Source organism: Lutjanus erythropterus, chromosome 9 (genome assembly GCF_056507025.1).
Source record: "Lutjanus erythropterus isolate fLutEry1 chromosome 9, fLutEry1.hap2, whole genome shotgun sequence".
Taxonomy (NCBI): Eukaryota; Metazoa; Chordata; class Actinopteri; order Lutjaniformes; family Lutjanidae; genus Lutjanus; species Lutjanus erythropterus.
Genome location: NC_139325.1, coordinates 34,266,275 through 34,285,540, shown reverse-complemented (window position 1 = coordinate 34,285,540; position 19,266 = coordinate 34,266,275). Strand labels below are relative to the sequence as shown.

The window sequence follows — 19,266 nt, the reverse complement described above, 5'->3', positions numbered from 1 at the left end:
GATCTCTGCCCATAAACCTTCTAATATTAGCCTCACCTCGGGTTTACAAAACACAAACCCTCCTGCCCGTCATAGATCTTTTAAAGACTACCTCAGCACCATAAAAAGCCATGTTCCAGCCAGGTCCTCTATTTATCTTCTTTCCCCTCCCCTCCATGATTTCCATCTCTCAGTTTTTTGATTCAGATTCACCCCGGCTCATGTCTTGTGACCCCGTAACCACGCTCGGTCGGCACCTTGTTTGGTTTCCCTCTCCCTTTCTGTCTCTTTTTCGCCCTCCACCCCTCCACCCCTCTTTCTGTCCATCCCAGGGTTTATCCCCTCATCACTGATCTCCCTTCATCCCTCCAATCCTCATCTGTTCCTCATAGGAGCAGTGGAGAGAGTGAGTGACGGAGGAATATCCCACTGTGTGTGTGATACCAAAAGTGAATGAGCGGGAGGAAAGTGTGGCAACAGGCGGGCTGAACTTATGACAACGACCAGACGGAGACCGCTGGAGGAAGACTGAGCAAAGATCTGACAGAGCACCCTGAGAGGAGCCTCCTAATTGGTGAGTGCAGGGTCAGATGTTGCTGTTGACACATTTTGTTCTCGGTAGTTGGGAAGTTGCTCCATGCTGCTCAGATGATGGATCAGATCCAAACAGTAGGATAAAAATTTAGTTCACGACTGACAAGACATTTATCATTTGGAGGAATATTTTGAAATGTGCTTGAAGGCATAATATGCAACATTTAGACATTATAGACTCATATAAATGTCATGCCTTTCAATCATGATCCACCAGAAGTGTGTCATGGTGTCTGTATCTGCAGAGACTCTGCCTGTGTTTCCTTATTTTCCCATAATTTTGCTGTGCTCATGATGCTTTATTGACTTAAAACGTCTGTATTTTACGCCCTGGAAATGAGACTTGACAATCAGGTATGTTTCTGGTGCGTTTATGAACAGCTTGGACAAATCCTCCTTCTACCTTCAAACTTAAAAAAACTAACAAGTTTATTCCTAAATTGAAAAGTTGCTGTTTTTTTTAAATGCAGTACAGCATACAGGATGTGTCCTAAAACAAAAAATATTTACATATCAAATGTATGATGCCAGATGCCATTCAAAGTTATATCGACACACTTTTAATGCACTTACTTAATCTTTTATCTTGTGTTTATGGTACACACCGCAGGGGGATTTACATGGGATCAGCGTACAATGCCGGTTTTGTCATGTGGACTGATAATCTGACAAAAAACAAATTCCTTTTGTTGTCTGATTCTTAATGCTGTCAGACATAATCTGATGATAAAACTATGCTAAGTTGTTTATGTGGACATGTCACATTTAGATGCAAAGAAGTAAAGGTTTTATTTTGTAATTACTGACCGTTTACTCTTAAAAGGGGAGAAAAAGGCTTGTTAGTTTAAAGTAGTTTGGGCAAAATTAACAAAAGCATCCATTACGGTATTTATAATTTTATATTTGTATGATATATGTGATAATAGAGGAATCTAAATCAATTTTATTTGCATAGTGCAAAATCATAGTCATGTCAGGGCACTTTTCATATAGATTAGTTGCAACAAAATTGTTCCCACACAGAGCAAGCACTGAGGCGACTGTGGCGAGGAAAAACTTACTTTTGACAGGCAGAAACCTCGAGTTGTTATTAATGGTGGGCGGCCAAATGCCAGAACCATAAAAAGTGATGATGTGTAAAATAACAAGACAGAAATGTCTATTTTTGGCAAACCCAGCGGCTGAAATACCTGACAAAAAAGATCCACTATCACATAAAAGAAGAACTATAACTCAATGCTGGTCATAGATTTACAACATTGTCCACATCAGCCTTATATTCTCTGAGATACTGATCAGCTGGACAAATTTATTCAGTCTCCAGTTTTATTTTGTACAGATGAAGTATTCAGCCTGCACAATGTGGTACAAATGATTCAAGATTAGTAGGAACGATCATTTCTGCATCACAATTTTCCTTTTCACAAAAAACAAAACTATTAAAATCACAATGCTGTGACATTTGTTGGGGTCTGTACCAATGTAGGTTTGTAGGGCAGCACTGCTGTACTTCATTATGACGCTGTTTTATCAAAAAAGATTGCAGCTTCTGCGATCTGGAAGTTGCACCTGGCAATTTTGAAAATATTTCAATTAATTGTGCAGCCCTGTGCAGAATGTTAGTTTAGTGATTTAGGTAATTTAAGGTAATTTTAATTAAAAAAGAAAAGAAAAAACAGCCATATTTAAAGATGATCATGTTTAGGAAATTATATCAGGAATGTAAGTTTAGTCACGGGTCAGACTCAAGTTCACAGTTCAAGTCCCACTGAAAACACTCGACCGTTCTCACAACTCTCCCTGCGTCCCGTTCCACCTCCTCCATCTGCCCCCTCCCTCACTCTCATCCCACTATCTGCCCCCCTCCCTCCCTCCCTCCCTCCATCTCTTATCCAGATGCAAAGAGCAGTCAGTAATCGGATGAGAGCAGATTTGATTCAAAAGGCTTCCCTTAAAATCTCAGCCAGTAGGATTTAAAACTCACTCTCCTGCCTGCCTCGCCTCTTACCCTCCACCCTCCACCGCCCTCTCCACCCTCTCCTCCCCTCCCCTCCCCTCCCCTCCCTCTGCCGGCTCTCCTCTCTGGCTGTGTTAATGCACTTCACCGTCCAGCAAACTCCCGAGCAGTCATTTAATCACATGGAACAATGGCAGGGTCCCAGGAACAGAATGGCAAAAGGGTAATAGCGCGACTAAAAACACTCAAGCATTCATTACAAACACTCATTATCAAAGCAATTTCCCATCTGGAACAAAAGGCCTGAAATCCCCTGTTACCGACTTCAGGGACAATGTGGTCGTCAGCTTTTTAAGGCAGGAGGGACACCCGGACTGCTGCTGCTGAGCAGAGGTGGACTCAGCCTGTCTGTCTGAGGGGCTGGGGCAAAAAAAAAATTAAATAAAAAGGCATCAGCTGTATGTGGTGGGACGCGGGCCGAAAGTCGTGATGCACTTTGTCGCATTTTGTCCACTGGAGGGGTACTATAGAGGACACTTTATCAAGTTCTGTCCACTGGAGGGGCACACTAGGGGGCACTATGTCATGGTTTATCCACTCAAAGGGCAATTTATGGCATTTTGTCCATTGGAGGGGCAATCTAGAGGACACTTTCTAATGTTCTGTCGCCTCAAATGGCAATTTATGGTGTGTGGTCCACTGAAAGGACACTCTGGAGGACACTTATGTTTTGTCCACTTGAAGGGCACTCTAGAGGACACTTTATCAAGTTTTGTCCACTCGAAGGGCAATTTATGGCATTTTGTCCATTGGAGGGGCACTGTAGAGGACACTTCATCATGTTTTGTCCCCTCAAATGGCAATTTATGGCATGTGGTCCACTGACAGGACACTCTACAGGACACTTTTTTATGTTTTGTCCACTGGAAGGGCACTCTAGAGGGCCCTTTATCATGTTTTGTTCCCTCAAAAGGGAAATTAATGGCATGTGCTCCACTGAACAGACACTCTAGAGGACACTTTATCATTTTTGTTCACTTGAAGGCCACTTTATCGCGTTATGCCCACTTGAAGTGCATTTTCTTGAGTTTTGTTCTCTTGAAGGACACTCTAGAGGGCACTTTATCTCATTTTGTCCACTCAAAGGAGAATCTTGAGGACACTTTATCGCATTTTGTCAACTGGAAGGACACCCTTGAGAGAACTGTACTACATTGTCTTGAACACTGGGCCACTTTATTCTGTTTTGTCTATCACAGAGGTGTCCAAGAGGGAACCTTTGTCACATATTTTCAAACATGAGTCCCTTGAGGACTGCTGAGGTGTGTGCAGCACAGCACTTCTACTATAAAGGCCATAAATCAGCGCTCTAATTTAATTTTAAACACATTTCTGGCCGTCTTCCACTCACTTTAAGCATTTACAGATGGTTAAAGGATAGAGCCCAATGGCAAACAATTAAAGCAAATCTCTTTCTTTTACAGAGTCACTCCCTCCTTCACTCCCTTCCTCTCCTTTTCACTTCAAACAAATTAGAGGCAAATCCACTTGGTCATGTGTTTTGACAGGGACACTCATTCAAATAGTGAAAGAGAGAGAGAGAGATTGCTGCAGGGACGCTTACGATAAGATCAACTCAAAAGTATTCCCTGTTTCCAAGGTAAGATAAAGGAAATTATGACAAGTGGTTCTTTAGAAGAAATAATTTGTAATATCTGCATGTGTAGAAGAAGAAGGAGGAGGAGGAGGATGTTGTTGTTGTTTTTATTGTTGTTGACGTTGATTATTTTGTGCTGAAGTTCGTGTCATGTGTCTCAGCTCCAGATCGTGACTCTGCCTTTTCACTTGTGCCTTGATTGCATTTGTCACACTGTATGAGTTTGTCCATTAGGTGATTGGGTTACTGCTAAACATTGTTCATTTAATCACGACATCACCAAATTCAATAGCCATCAACATTAGGTAGGAGAGAGCTCACTGGAGTGTTAAATGGGACCAAAAAAAAAAAAAACACCTGTCATTGTTGTGAATTTGTCGAGGAGTGAGAGTGGCTGGGAGCTGATGACATTATGACAGGACATACTGGTTTGTGTGTACATTCAGGGTGAGGATGTGTGCTCTCAACAAGTGTCACATCTTCAGAAGAACAAACACTTTCTCTGTTAATGTCAGGCCTGAATATTCATAGTCTGTGTGTGTGTGTGTGTGTGTGTGTGTGTTTGTGCACACGTAGGTGTGTTCTGTGGGTTTCTGTGTGTGTGCGTGCTCCTGTGTGTTTATGAAAGTTTGCAAAGTAGATGAGGGCCAGTTTGACTTGCAAAATATCACTTACTTGGAGACCTGAGCCAGGGAGGATTAAAAACGTTCCGGTAGGTGCAGGTAAAATTCCAGCATTCAGTATGTGCGTGGGGGATGATGTCACTGGAAAATAAACGTACAAATCAGAGCTATTTTCTTGAATTCTGTTTTTGTAACAAAGTTCTGTTTTTGTTGTCTCCCTCCCTTTCTTCTTTTTCTTCTTCTTAATTTCAGGATTATCAACTTTCCTGCCGTCTCTCCCTGTCTCCACTGGTGACAGTGCCTAACAACCATCGCCATGGGTGAAATGGAGCAATTGCGAAAGGAGGCGGACGGTCTCAAAGACCAGATCACTGTCAGTAGGCTCAACCATATCATTTTAATTAACTAAGACTGTGTTGTACCAACAAAGATGAATTTAATCTAATCAAAGTTTAGCAAACCAGGAGTAAAATGAGTAGATCCAGATGCAAAATTAACCAGAGCTCTGCTGCACAATTAAAAACAAATCTAATTCTATTAAATCTGTGTTTGGTTTAGTTATGTAAACCAAAATTAAACAGAGTTTAATCAATATGGAGATGTTTCAGCTGCTGTGTATTCCTTTATTCTTTTTTCTTAATTTTATGCGAGTTTAAAAGTTTGGTGCAACATAATTTAAAGTTAAACCATGATTTAATCAGGTTTAAAATTAATCCTAATGTCTGTCCCCAGAATTTATTCATTGGCATTATGCAGCTTTGCTTTTCACCTGAAAACATATCTTAACTTTTTCTCAGAAATTATCTATGTACTATTCATAACCACATCATAGCTCAGTACTGGCATTAACCTGAATGTATGTGTGTGTGTGTGTGTGTGTGTGTGTGTGTGTGTGTGTGTGTGTGTGTGTGTGTGTGTGTTTGGTCTGCAGGCAGCTCGTAAGGCGGTGCAGGACACCACACTGCAAGAAGCAGCAGCTGGGATCACCGTGGTGGGTCGCGTCCAGATGAAGACGAGGAAAACACTAAGGGGTCACCTTGCCAAGATCTACGCTATGCACTGGGGCACTGACACCAAGTAAATGCACAGCACATTGTACACAAATTGAAAGAACACCTGCTCTTTTAATTCACAGCCAAGATGTTAAAGGTTTCTATTAGATTTAGCTCAAAATTAGAGCGAGGAGAGCCAAAGAATGCAAGAGGGAATTCTGACTGGTAAATTAGATTTGTGCAGTAGAGTTAACTTTTAACTTGATGAATTAATAGGAACATGGCTCGAACCTGATGCTAGTTTTTCTGCTCGCATGTCTCCTTCTTTCAGTCTCGTTCTTTGTTTTTTTTAATTACTGTCCTTGTCACACCACCAGGCTGTGTGTCAGTGCATCACAAGATGGAAAACTCATAGTGTGGGACAGCGTCACAACCAACAAGGTAAGACAGAGGAGAGGAGAGGTGCATCAGGATTTGCAGGAACAGTAGATGAGGACAAAAGTAAAGCAGATGAAGCCATGAACGTGCTTTCCAAACTCAAACACACAAAAATACACATGTAAAAGCCATGTTAAAGCCACGGAAAATTTCTAAAACATCTAAGGCATTAACGTCCAGTTGCAACAACTGGTCTTCATTAACTTCAAACTGCTGAGTCGGTCTTTGTTAAGACCAATCTTTAGAATGGACTTTACATCTGGTGCACCACCCAAACTTAAGCCTGGTCTTAACTATGCCTGATCTTAGCAAGAAAAGGGCTTAAGCCAAGATGTACGACCAGTGTAAATATTGGGTCGGACTTAGAACGACAAGTTACGAACTACTTAGCCCTGCTCATGCATCTGACACCAAATATTAATGACTAAATCAGAAACAGAGTTCAAAAAACATCAACAAGTGTTATAATAATAAAGAGTTTAACAGTCATGAACTACATTGATCTGCTGCTTCAGGACTGCGTGGGACCAAAAGACCCACCAACTGTGATCAGATTCTGATTCAAATGTTGCTAAATCCTGATTGCACCAATGATTTTCTAACTTTGGCAGAAAATAGTGAGTTTATGTAGGCCTTCGTCACTTACCTATACTAATAAGCTGATAAAGAAAACATGTATTTCAGGGTTTTTCGTGTTTCAGGGGTCTTTCGTGTCAGGGACCTGGGCAGGGTACCTGAGCACAGATTGCTGACCCATGCTCAGGTCCACATGGTCTTGAGTATGGTTAGTTAGTCTGTTAAGTTTATTCGTATCAGGAGCCAGGAATATCAGTAGAGAAAAGATGCTTTGTGCCCGAATTAGCTTACCAGCTAATTTTAATCCTGCAGTCCTGGGCCAGTGAAAGAAAACATTAAAACACAGATCAAAACCTTGAGTATACTTGAAGGAAGTTGACTGCTGTTGAGATCTTGCACTCGCCAGGCTTTTCTAAACTATAGTAAGAACTTAAACAAATATTGTGTCCTCGAGTACAGAACAACATCACTAATGTGAAACCTGACCGGCGAGGAATTGGAAAGGTGGGGCGATCGTGCTCAGACAAAGCAGTCTTACCTAATGTGAAACTGGCTGACTGACTGGAGTTCAATTGAAGTTCAGTAGTCGAAGAGAAGAGTCTCACCTGTCTTTCACATGTCCCCAGGTGAATGCCATCCCTCTCAAGTCGTCGTGGGTGATGACCTGCGCCTATGCACCCTCGGGGAACCTCGTGGCTTGCGGCGGTCTGGACAACATGTGCTCCATCTACAACCTCAAGGGCAAAGATGGGAACGTCAAGGTCATGCGTGAGCTGGCCGCACACACAGGTAGGATGACGCGGCTTGGAAATCAAGTCTCCCGGAGTCCCGGATTCTCTGAATCTCTTTGTCTTCACTTGCCCCGAGTCTTGAGGTTCCTCATGTGGTTATTTCTTTGGTTGCCCAGGTTACCTGTCCTGCTGTCGTTTCCTCAGCGACAGTGAGATCATCACCAGCTCTGGAGACTGCACTTGGTAAGAATATAGTATGATTGACTGAACTAAAAAAAAATATGTTGCAACTTCCTGCTCTGTGGTTAAAACTATAGATGATCTGATATCATTTATTTCCTTCCCATTACCATGGAACATAATTTCGCCATCCTGGGAAAAAAATGGCGTACATGATGCTGCTGGGAAAGGACAGTAGCAGGGTCCCGTTTCATGGTTGATAAATTGCTTAGTATTGGATCAATCGGATAGATGTCAATTCTAGCATCTTTTATTTTCCTTGGTTACAATATGGAAATAAACATTTTCTTTGGTCCGTCTCCTTCCAGCGTACTATGGGACATTGAGACAGGGACCCAAAAGACCATCTTTGCAGGACACCAGGGAGACTGCATGTCCCTGGCCGTGTCCCCAGACTTCAAGTTTTTCATCTCAGGTGCGTGTGACTTCACGGCCAAGCTGTGGGACATCAGGGAGGGCACGTGCAGACAGACCTTCGGAGGACACGAGAGTGACATCAACGCAATTGGGGTGAGGATCTCTCCTGTATCAGAGGCTTTTTTGGGCTCAAAGTAGGCCGAGGATCTAATCACCTCTCGAGAGCTGCAACAATTTGTTGATTAATCAAATCCGAGGAAAATTAGCTGCCAACTATTTTGATGATCGATCATTTCAGTCATTTTTCAAGCACAATGTCAAACATTTCCTGGTTCCAGCTTCTTAAATATAAGCACTTTACTACTTTTATTCATCATTTATGATAGTAAATGAGGAGTCTTTGGACTGTTGGTTGGACAAAAGAAGCAATGTGAAGACATCACTTTGGGTTCTGGGAAATTGTGATGAGCATTTTTCATTTTAAAGACTTAACGAATAATCAATTGTTTGTGAAGATAATAAATTAATAAATAACAATTAATAATAGAAATTGTTAGTTGCAACCCTACTGTCCTCTTTCTTCCAGTTCTTCCCGAACGGTAACGCGGTGATAACAGGGTCGGACGACGCCACCTGTAAACTGTACGACCTGCGAGCCGACCAGGAGCTCATCACCTACCAGGACTCCGGCATCATGTGCGGGGTGACCTCCCTGGCCCCGTCCCTGTCTGGACGCCTGCTACTGGCTGGCTACGACGACTTCAACGTCAACATCTGGGACACACTTAAAGCTGAGAGAGTGGGTGAGTAGAGGTGGAAAATAGAGACGATAACGTTGATTTTAAAGCATCTAAGCCCATCAATCCATCCCAGTATCAAAAACACATATTTTTCTTTTGTCGTCCTCTTGAATACAGTGGAACTAGACGGCACTCGGCTTGTGTTGAAGCACCAAAAAATATATTTGAAAAACTCAACAGCAATGTCTGTTTCTAGAAATCTTGACCTGGTTACTCAAGATAATCCACTGTCATTATTGTAAGCAGTTTCATGTAGGAATTACTTTCTTTCAGAGGGGGGAAGTAACTAAGTACAAATATTTTGTTACTGTACTTAAGAAGAGTCTGTACTTTCTTGAGTATTTATGTTTTTCACAACTTTTTACTTTTACTCCCTACATTTTAACACAAATATCTGTACTTTCTACTCCCTACATTCTCAAAGCAGGCTTGTTACTTTAGTTTTAATGCATTTTAGGGGAATTATTGACTATTTTTATTTTGCAGCATGAGGCATTGCCTTCTCTTCCAACTTAAATGGTTGGAACAAGACAATTCCTTGGTGTGTCCATCAGTGCATATCAAACATGACTGTTGTAACAAGACCAAAAAAACACGTAAAGGATTTAACAAGACGAAAAATAATGAAAAATATGTAACAAGAAGAAAACAACATGAAAGACGCAACAAGACAAAAGTGATGTAATGGACATAACAAGACAAAAAATGTAAAAAAAAAAAAAAAAAACTTAATAAGGTGAAAAACAATATGAAATATGTTGCAAGACGAAAATAATGCAAGAGGTGTCATAAGACAAAAAACAACGTAACAGATGTAATAATGTAAAAAAAACGTAATGAGAAGAAATCGATGCAAAAGACATAAAAACATTAAAAAGACAAAGAGAGACTTGACTGTGGAGAAAAGGTGAGGTTCAGTTAGCTTTTTTAATACTTTAAGTCCATTTCAGACCCTGAACTTTTTCTCTTTTACTTAAATAAATAAGTTTTACTCAAGTGTCTGTACTTTTGCTTGAGCTCTTGAGTCTTTTTACAAAAAGTTCCTACGTGAATCTGCTCACAACAAGGTCTGTGGATTATCTTGAATAACCGAGTCATGATTTCTGGAAGGAGACATCGCTCTTGAGTTTTTAATATATTTTTTGGCACTTTGAGCATCACACATTCAAGAGAAAGCAGACATCTCCACAGCTGATATCTCCCAAAATCTGCAACTAAAACAATCTCGATGGATAAACAGGACTAAAGGCCTGAAGAAACTGGAAGCACTTTGCTCAGTTCACATCATGTTTTTTCTTCTTCTTCTGTGGTACAGGAGTGCTGGCTGGTCACGACAACAGGGTGAGCTGTATCGGCGTGTCCTCAGACGGCATGGCGTGTTGCACAGGATCCTGGGACAGCTTCCTCAAGATATGGAACTGAGGCTGTTCCTCGCCGGCGAGCAGAGAGAGAGAGAGAGAGCAGTTAATAACATCTGCCCGGGGAGAAAGTGAAGAAGATAAAACAAAAAAAGAAATTGGAGTTTGAGGGAGGGTTGAGGAGCCGCATAGGGTGAGAAGAGGGTATTTTAATTGTGCCAAGTCCTATCTAACGTTGGAGAAGGGGGGGCGGGGGTGGGGTTGTAATGTGAAGATTTTCTCCTCGCTCTTTGTCACATCGCGCTCTCACCTTTCTTCTCACGTTACGGGGGGAATTTTGGTTTTTGGGACGAGGGGGTTGGGGGTCTCAGAAAAGATCATTCCTCTTTAATAGTTTATTATATTGCGGTTCGAATCGTAACATATGCACATTTATCGCAGCATGTCAGAGATCACCCGACGAGAACAGTTGCCAAATGGAAATGGTAGCACACTGGATGAGATAGAATTAAACGTGTGTGTAGGTTCACACCAGCTCTACTAATATTATTATGCTGTGTTTTATATCAGAGCATAAGTTATGTGACATGAATAACATGAGCGTTTGCGTTTTTTTGTTTCGTTTGTTCTTAGTTTTACGGTAGATTCCCTAGATGCTTACATTTACTTTCTTTTCATTTTCTAATTTTAATTAAAATGGAGTTCTAGTTTGCAGATGTCTTACATTAGTGTTTGAGTTTGTTTTGTATGTGATTGATGGACGATATTTTACCAGGATTTACCCCCCCCCAACCCCCCCACCCCGCGGTAGCTAGACCTGAAAAGTGCTTTGGGTTAAACTGTTGAACTGACAGATGGGATAATAAAATGGTTTTCATGGTTCACTGAGCACTTACAAAAAAAAAAAAAAGAAAAAAAGAAAAAAAAAAAAAAAGATGACCCATTTGTCCCGGGACAGACAGGAGGACTTTTTGTATGACTGTTATATGGATGATAGCGTCTATTGTGTGCATATGAGCAATACATCTGAATCTGTATATGACTGCTTAACTTTTTTTCCTCTGCATGGTACAAGATCAACTTGAAGGACAGTTTGTGTACATACAGAAAATAATAATAATAATATATCTCTGAGTTCTGACTAGAATTTGGACTGCCTCTTTTCCACACTGGATACACACAATGTGCAAAGTAAAGCAATACTACCTTTCTTAAAGACTGTCTAATAAACATGGGATTCTGCGTTACACAAGTTTTTGACTTAAAGTTTGTCAGAGCTTCTGCTGAAGCCCTTTTTAAGACCATTATTTGTGCAATTTAAGACCTTTTTCATGTTAAAAAAAAAAAAAGTCCAAGCACAGTTTGCATTAGTGATTGTTATGTCATTGTTGGTTTTACATCATGGTTAACACAAAATTTCCCAAAAAAACATGCTAGAAGTGAGACCAAAGTTAATGCAACTCCATAAAAAAGCATTAACCTCATAATCCAATCAACTTTTAAGACCTATTGAAATCATGTTTAAAGAATTTTCGGCTTAAAAGTCAGATTATTGGATTTTAGACTTGTTTGAGGACCTGCAGAGCCTCCGCTTTGTTTGTAACACATCTACAGTTAAAAACCACTGAATCAAATGACACAACAAATATGCTAAAGCATTATTTTTTTTAAAATGTCTGAATATCGGTTTACAAGTCAGTTTTATTTTCGGTGTTTCTTTGGTGCTTTCAGTCCACGACAGAATTTAAATGTGGATCAGCTCATGCAAACACGAGGCGTGTTTTCATGGATGTTTTGAAGGTTTATTTAGAGGCTCCCTCTAGTGTTCATTACTGAAGTTTTACTACAAACTGCTAAATGAGGAAATGAAAACTAAAAAAATGAGCAACAGGCTTCAACCATCAGTGGTGGAATAAGTACCATTTTGAGGTACATGTACTTTACTCGAGTGTTTCCTTTTAACTTCCACTCCACTGTATCTCAGAGGGAAATATTGTACTTTTCACTTCAATACATTTATCTGTCAGCTTTAATGACTAGTCACTTTTCAAATTAATTGATTTCAAATGTTTTGTTTTAAATTAAACTGCCCAACAGTTTATAGAAGTTCAGCTGCATCAATTAAGACAGAATTAATTGGCAACTATGTGGAAAATTATAAATTATCGTAATCTATTTGCATTAATTTTGAGGTTTAGACAAAACAAGCATTTTGAAGGTGTCACTCTGGGTAACTGTGACAGCGCCTCTATTTATTTTAATAACTTTACAAACCAATCAATTGATAAATTAAGAAAATCATGATGAAATTAGTTGTAGTCCTTTAGAAAACAGCCAACCAAAAATAAAAATAGTAAAATCCTGCTTTTACATTAATGCACAAATAATATGATATATAATAGTATAACAGTCAGGGGACATTTTCCTGCATTGAGTACTTACAGTTTTTATAATTAAAGTACAGTTTTCAGATTGTACTTGCATACTTTTACCCAAATAAGATTGTCGGTGCAGGATCTTTATTGTAACAGTATATTTTCAGTTTGGTAGTGGTGCTTTTAATACCTTTTAAAACTTGAATATTTACTTCACAACTGCAAACCATAGTGTCAAAACCAGGTAAGATTCCAACGGCAGCTGAAAAACAAATGAATTCTGCATTTTCTTTTAAAGAACAAATATTTAGTGTTGATCTTTTTATTCTGTTTGTACAGAAATAAAGTCTAGAAATGTTACAATTTAGGCAATGGAGAAAATTAAGTTATAAAAAAAGCAAAGAGAAACAATTCAAAAAGTAGTTTACAATCAAGACAAAGATTTAAAGCTGAAGTATTTCTGCAAATAATTTTATTTATATTTACAAGAAGATGAAACAGGATAGAAAACTTCTCAGAGTGAAAGTTAAAGTTATACACACAGGAATAAATCAGTTTAAGACAGCTGTACACATAAAAACTGCATTTAAGAGATATAAAAGTGGCCGGATTCTGTACACGTCGCTGCAGTGACTCATCTGTTCTCCTTATCCAGAGACACTGCCAGCACTCTGCGGTCCGTCTGTACGAGCCTCTGCTTATCTGGGGTGGACACCTTCAGCTTCATCTGGGAAGAGGGGAGGACACGACACGTTAGCGCTGAAGTCTGAGTTACTTTTCTGTGCTGGAATTCAAATCAGAGGTCAGGAGTAATATGTAGAAACAATAACCTGGTATAAAGCTACAAAACTGCCACATATCAAAGTATCTAACTGCAACCATTTTGGCTCGACAACAAGAAAACTTTAAAGTAATTTTTCTCAGTTCTGCACTTCAGGAAGTTTTTCTTTGCAGGGCAGCATAACAGCGGTGGTACCTTGACTTCCATGCCGGTTCCTGAACGATACTTTTTTCAGTACTAATTTTCTAAAAATCCACTTTAGCAAAGTGAAAATGACATTACATATTACAGCACAAATCCTTATCTCCTTTTTACACACTGAAAGCAGTTTCATAACATAAAAAAATACACTACAACTTGGAATTTACTCATCAGGTATTTAAATCGGGCACTTTTTGATACTTGATAGTATTTCAGCAAATCGATCAGTGCCATAAAAGCCTTGAAGTTTGGTACGCAGCCCCCAGACCACCATGTTTATACATCTTTAAATGTTACAGCTGAAAATGACAACAGAAATAATCAAAACAGCAGAGGTGACTGTTGTCGTTAGTGGGACAACACAAAGATTCAATCTATAACTTCAAATTAAGTAACAGTATACAGGAAAGTATCTCTAGCAGTCAGTGTACCTGAGAACGTTGTTCCCTGGGCGAGTTTGTCTCCTTAAGGATCTGCAGCGGTGAGCGTCCTTCAGTACCTTCAACAGAAAAGTAAAATACATCAAACAACAACATCTGGTTATCAAAGAGGCCAAACATTTTAGAGCTGCAATGATTCTTTAATTAACTGCCAACTATTTTGACAATCAATGAATCAGTTTGAGTCGTTTTTGAGGAACAAAAAGTCAAAATTCTCCAATTCCAGCTTCTTAAATGTAAATATTTTGTGGTTTCTTTACTTTTCTATGATGCAAGATGAATATCTTTGGGTTGTGGAAAAAAAAACTAAACATCTGAGGATGTTATCTTGGCTTTGAGAAACAATGAAGAATTGACAGATCAGTTGATGATGAAAACTATCTACACACCTTTCTGCTTACGTTTCCCAGACTGCCCCTTGTTTTCATTGGTTACATTCTTCACGGCTACGCGGACCGCAAGAGGAGAGGAGCCTCCTTTTCCACCCTGCACTCCTCTAGCTCGTAGCCCGGTGGCGCCGAAACCTTTTCCCAACCACTGCGGTTTGAACACCACCTGACTGGGGCTCTTTGGGTCGATGGTGGGGCAGCGGATGCCGGCGGAGAGCTGTGGCTGCTCCGGGCTGGGGGCAGTCGGTGGCTCTGATGGTGCAGAGGTCGGTGCAGGAGGCGGGGCTGATTCTCGTGCTTCCTCTGGCTTTGTAGGAGACGCCGGAGCCCGGGAACCGTCTGTATCAGCAGGTAAGGACGGCTCAACAGGGGCCTGAGGTTCAACAGTGATAGCAGGAAGGGCGTAAGAATGATCCACGCCACCCTTGAGTGTCTCCGTCTCCACCTCCGGGTCCCGGGATGAGGTGCTGTCGTGGTGCACCTCAGCAAAGACCTGGGTGGAGGTCGTTCCCTCGTGGCAGGTTATCAGGCTCATGCTCAGTCTCTTGTGAAGAGGAGACTCTCTCGCTTCTTCGGCCTCCTCCAGGCTCAAATCTGCCTCCGTCTCTAGCTCCACCTCCACTTGGGGCTCCTCAAGAAGCACGAAGGGGCTCGAGTCACCCTGGCGAGGGGGCGTGACGGGACCGGCCAGCACGTTAGCGTGCTCAACTGTGAAGTCAAAGGTGCGGGAAGGCTGAGGACTCAGGAGGGGTTCAGTGGACGCCAGCTCCTCGTGCTTAGAGTCCTCCTCCTCCTCCACGGTGTCACTAAAGCATTTCTGAGGGGCTTCTGGGGCTTTGCCTTCAGTCTCATTGTGGAACAGCATACCCAGGCGGCGAGCGAAGGACCCAACAGTCGCTGTGGAGACAGATGGAAGATTATATCACAGGGAGGTTTCAGCCAAGCTGAAAGTTAGTCCTTACTGTAACAGTACATGTATTTGTCTCGAACTGTTTTGATGCAGGATGTTTGGATCCGTATGCACCTTCCTCAGTTTGGGTCAAACTAAATAAATGATTTTGACAGTTTGGGTCACAAGATGTGCCAGAATGTCTCAGCAGAGCACCCGTCGTTGCATGATTGTTGGCTTAGCCCAGTTAGTCAAGCTCATGTCGCTGCTCCCAGTTAGTAACAGAGAAAATGGACAAAGAATTGAAATGTGTCAAAATGCGTGCCGACATTGTTCAGCTGAAGTTGGAAGTGTCTGTGGAAACACTTCGAACATGAGATTTGCAACAGCGTCACCCAAAAACCTGGACTGGTAGGTGAGTCCTTCTCCTCACAGCCTCTTGCTGAAGATTCTGACCAAACAATCAAAACTATAAAAGAGTGTTTATCACTGTGGATATGTGGCCAGACTACAAAATGCAGGATCCAAGCATCTGGTCAAAGCACTTGAGCTCTGCTACAATGTGCATTCACATGTACATGTTAATTGCGCTGCTCTGTATAAACAAGCACAAATTCAGCAATTATTAACAAGTCAGAGTCTCACAGTGGAGCATTACTGACATTTGTTATTCATTTTCTTTTTGACAATGTCAGTATTTAAGTGTCTTAACTGTTCTAGTAAGAATTACGGACAATGAACCACTTTTCAATGTTAAATCTTTCAAAATAAAAGACAAAATGTTAATTAGTTTTTAAAAATTTTTCCTGCTGTACTGATCTGTGAGTCTAATACCAAGGTACAAACCGAACCAAGAATTCTGTTCCACCCGTGGTCTTTACTAAATAGTTACCTCTCATGACTTCTCTGGCAGGAGTGCGGGCAATGCCGACAGTCGGTGAACGGGGATCAGTGAACGCCAGTGGACACTCACTCTTCATCTCAGCAACAGCTCTGGGCACAGGCCCGCTGACCTGGGGAAAAAAAACATTTGGAATGATTAACTAGTTTTTAAATTCACCTCCCCACAGCTTACAGTATGTGCGGTATGCATAAATACTGCGATAAGTCAACGGCAACACCATATTGGTCCAGCCAAGACTGCGAACATGTAAACTGAGGAGCTGCTGATGATTTATGTAGAAAAAGGGAAAAAGTTTATTGTCCGAAAATATTCCATCTAGATCATAGTGCTTTTTATCCAAAAGACATGTCGTTCCCCAGTCTTACCAGGTCCAATATGGCAGTGATGTTGCTGTACAGTCTAAAGGCCAATGCAGCTTTTATGTATTTATGTCTGTGTGGTAGTAAGACAGCCAGGTAACCTACCTGGATGGGTGTACGATCGATTCCTGCAGAGGGAGAGCGTGGATCTATCAGATGACCGACTCGGGTGTTTTTGATGGCTGGCTCTAGTTTTACGGGTGCAGACGCAGCCATCTTGCTCTCAGTGGATCCCATGATGCTTATTTAATGAGAACTGGCTCACAGGTAAATAAAAAGAAAAAACGTTTTCGACCAGAGCAAAATAATAAAAGCAGCACAAGAAAATACATGTACAATACTGTAGCAAAACACTATCTACACAGGGCTGCATGGTTAGTCAAAATATTATTAAAATTGAAATATGACCAAGCACAATATCCAATTTGCAGAAGAAAAATGTGTAATAAAAATATTTTGCTCTCCACATGTAAGAGAACCTGTTTGTTTGGTTCAGATTCCAACAAATGTCACATCATCATGAAGTCTGATGCAAGAGCGAAATACCACAATCACAATATCTGTCGAAATAATTGCAATATGATTGTGTTTTTACTACATCATGCAGCCATACATGAGGGCTGCAACTAACAATTATTTTCATAGTTGATTAAGTGGTTGATTATTGATTGATTATTTTTCAGTTAGTCAGTTAATAGTGGTTTGTTTTAAAATATCAGAAAATGGTGAAAAATGTCAATCGTTTTTTCCCAAGATAAAGTCTTGAAACGTCTAGATTTACTCACAATCCAAAGATATTCAGTCTACTGTCATGAAGGAATAACGAAACAAAAAAACCCTCACTTTTAAGAAGCTTAAATCAGATAAAAGTGGATTATCAAAATAGTTGGTGATCAATTTAATAATTGATTAAGCAATTAATCGTTGCTGCTCTACACTGGAGTATAAAGCTAACCACACTAGTAAAAATACATAAGATAGTTAGAAGGATTTAAGACATTTTTTTGTCTTCTGCAAATAAAATGCTACCAACTCATTTACATACAATAAAACCTTTGCCACTGTTGCTGCTCTACAGTGAACCTGTATGTTACAGTTACTAACACAGTGTTACATACAATAACATATAACGTTAAACAAGTTAAAACAAAACATAATTCATTAAAACAAAATACTGTGGAGTGATATTTGTAACTCCTTTTAAATGAGCGCCTGTATATTATGATACAGAACTAATTAACGTCAAATTAATTTAATCTGGTACGACTTTAATACATATTTCAGATGTTTACATACTCGAATAGTCTACTGTGTCTAAGTAGTAATTAAAAACAAACAGTATATGAGCAGTTAACCTTGAAGAACAGTGATCAGCAAGACAACAACAAGCTAGCTGAGCTAGCTAAACTAAGTTAGCGTGAAGTTTCTCAGTTTTACTTGTAAACTCGGGTGAGGAAGCAACGCTGTGATAGTGACCATTGACCGTTATAAGTCTTAATAAAGTACACATTAATATCACTAACATCAGCCGAGGTGTTTAAAATAAGTTCTCTGTCTTACCTGATATCAGACGAACACGGGACCAGGCGTGGTGCTAAATCTCTTTTCACTTATTCCTCACTTGAAGTAAACAGGGGGAAGCAGCGCACGACTTTTAAAACATTTAAATGGCGGGGATGCGTGCATGTTATTTTTGAATGGGCCAATCAGCGGGCGCGTCCTCCCCTGCTCGGCGGCGCTGATTGGCTGAGAGAACAGCGCTCTAGAACTGGGCGTGTCGACGTGCTGATAACACGTTTGAAAGTTGAAACAGTAAAATGAACGCGTTGTTTATCGCGTCTGCAGAGAAAAATGAAATGACACGTTGAAACAAACCTCCTGAAACAGGCCTCTCCCTGATCAAACGGTTAAATGGAGAATGAATGGAGAGAACAAAGGACAAGAGTAATTATTATGAATTTCTACGTTATTTGTAGAAATGCACATTGAACAAGATTTTATTTTCTAACAGATCTTGACAGAGATGTTGAGGATGAAGTGCGCTATTGGAATATGCAGTATTTAATCATGATGCATATTCTAAGGTAACATAAATTGATCCATTACATTTGCATAAAAATGTTGCATTACTACTAATAATAAAATAATAAGTAAGTACTCAAAAGCTCATTGAAATTCTCCGTTTAATAATTCTGAGTATTTCTGAAAACATTTTTTTTCCTTTTAAAAACAGTATTTATTTATCTATCACTTTTCTTGGCACAATTTTTTTCCTGAATATTCCTTGATTTACAGTTTTTACATTTTTTAAAAAGTTTTCTGTGTCTTGCAAGCAGTGTTATTTTTATTTTGTGGTAATTATTCAAATAAATTATTTAAATAAATAAATTTGCCAAATTATCTGGTGGTACACTCCAGGCTCCATATACACATTCCCATATGAACTAAAAACAATGAATTTAAACAGGTCAGCTTTTTTTAAAGTAAAAACTATACCCCTGTAAATGAAACTCCAAAATGAATAAATACTTCTATTGTATCATTGTCACTATTCATTACAAAAAATAATATTCGATTTACATTCTTGGTGCAAGTGTTGTGTGTTGTGCAACTTTAAAATTCAAAC

The 19,266-nt window shown here is 40.1% G+C and overlaps 2 protein-coding genes across 5 annotated transcripts; one reads left to right on the top strand and one right to left on the bottom strand.

The window, feature by feature from the left end:
• The first annotated feature begins 326 nt into the window (after positions 1–326).
• Positions 327–11,554, top strand: gnb3a (guanine nucleotide binding protein (G protein), beta polypeptide 3a). Of its 3 annotated transcripts, none has more exons than XM_084727291.1 (9): positions 327–553; positions 5,063–5,183; positions 5,742–5,887; positions 6,180–6,243; positions 7,443–7,605; positions 7,724–7,790; positions 8,096–8,297; positions 8,731–8,947; positions 10,260–11,554. In XM_084727291.1, the coding sequence occupies exons 2-9, from the start codon at positions 5,127–5,129 to the stop codon at positions 10,364–10,366; spliced, it is 1,023 nt and encodes a 340-aa protein (XP_084583417.1). In that variant the 5' UTR covers positions 327–553; positions 5,063–5,126; the 3' UTR covers positions 10,367–11,554. The 3 variants fall into 3 exon arrangements, with proteins under 3 accessions (XP_084583417.1, XP_084583418.1, XP_084583419.1); XM_084727292.1 differs by lacking the exon at positions 327–553 and adding an exon at positions 4,045–4,190; XM_084727293.1 differs by lacking the exon at positions 327–553 and adding an exon at positions 4,756–4,899.
• Positions 11,555–13,132: 1,578 nt separating this feature from the next.
• cdca3 (cell division cycle associated 3) lies at positions 13,133–18,290 on the bottom strand. 2 transcript variants are annotated; one of them, XM_084727290.1, is made up of 6 exons: positions 18,201–18,290; positions 16,746–16,900; positions 16,270–16,390; positions 14,489–15,385; positions 14,091–14,158; positions 13,133–13,404 (listed from the first exon to the last, which is right to left on the bottom strand). In XM_084727290.1, the coding sequence occupies exons 2-6, from the start codon at positions 16,875–16,877 to the stop codon at positions 13,312–13,314; spliced, it is 1,311 nt and encodes a 436-aa protein (XP_084583416.1). In that variant the 5' UTR covers positions 16,878–16,900; positions 18,201–18,290; the 3' UTR covers positions 13,133–13,311. The 2 variants fall into 2 exon arrangements, with proteins under 2 accessions (XP_084583416.1, XP_084583415.1); XM_084727289.1 differs by having other exon boundaries at positions 16,746–16,896; positions 18,201–18,287.
• Between the last annotated feature and the right edge of the window lie 976 nt (positions 18,291–19,266).

Bases quoted from the DNA above. Each gene is read 5' to 3' on its own strand.
- cdca3 (XM_084727290.1), bottom strand. From the start codon at position 16,877: ATGGGATCCACTGAGAGCAAGATGGCTGCGTCTGCACCCGTAAAACTA. The intron at 15,386-16,269 runs GTAACTATTTAG...CTGTCTCCACAG, and splicing joins TGCCAGAGAAGTCATGAGAG to CGACTGTTGGGTCCTTCGCT. The intron at 13,405-14,090 runs GTACACTGACTG...CCCTCTTCCCAG, and splicing joins CCAGGGAACAACGTTCTCAG to ATGAAGCTGAAGGTGTCCAC.
- gnb3a (XM_084727291.1), top strand. From the start codon at position 5,127: ATGGGTGAAATGGAGCAATTGCGAAAGGAGGCGGACGGTCTCAAAGAC. The intron at 7,606-7,723 runs GTAGGATGACGC...TTGGTTGCCCAG, and splicing joins TGAGCTGGCCGCACACACAG to GTTACCTGTCCTGCTGTCGT. The intron at 8,948-10,259 runs GTGAGTAGAGGT...TCTGTGGTACAG, and splicing joins ACTTAAAGCTGAGAGAGTGG to GAGTGCTGGCTGGTCACGAC.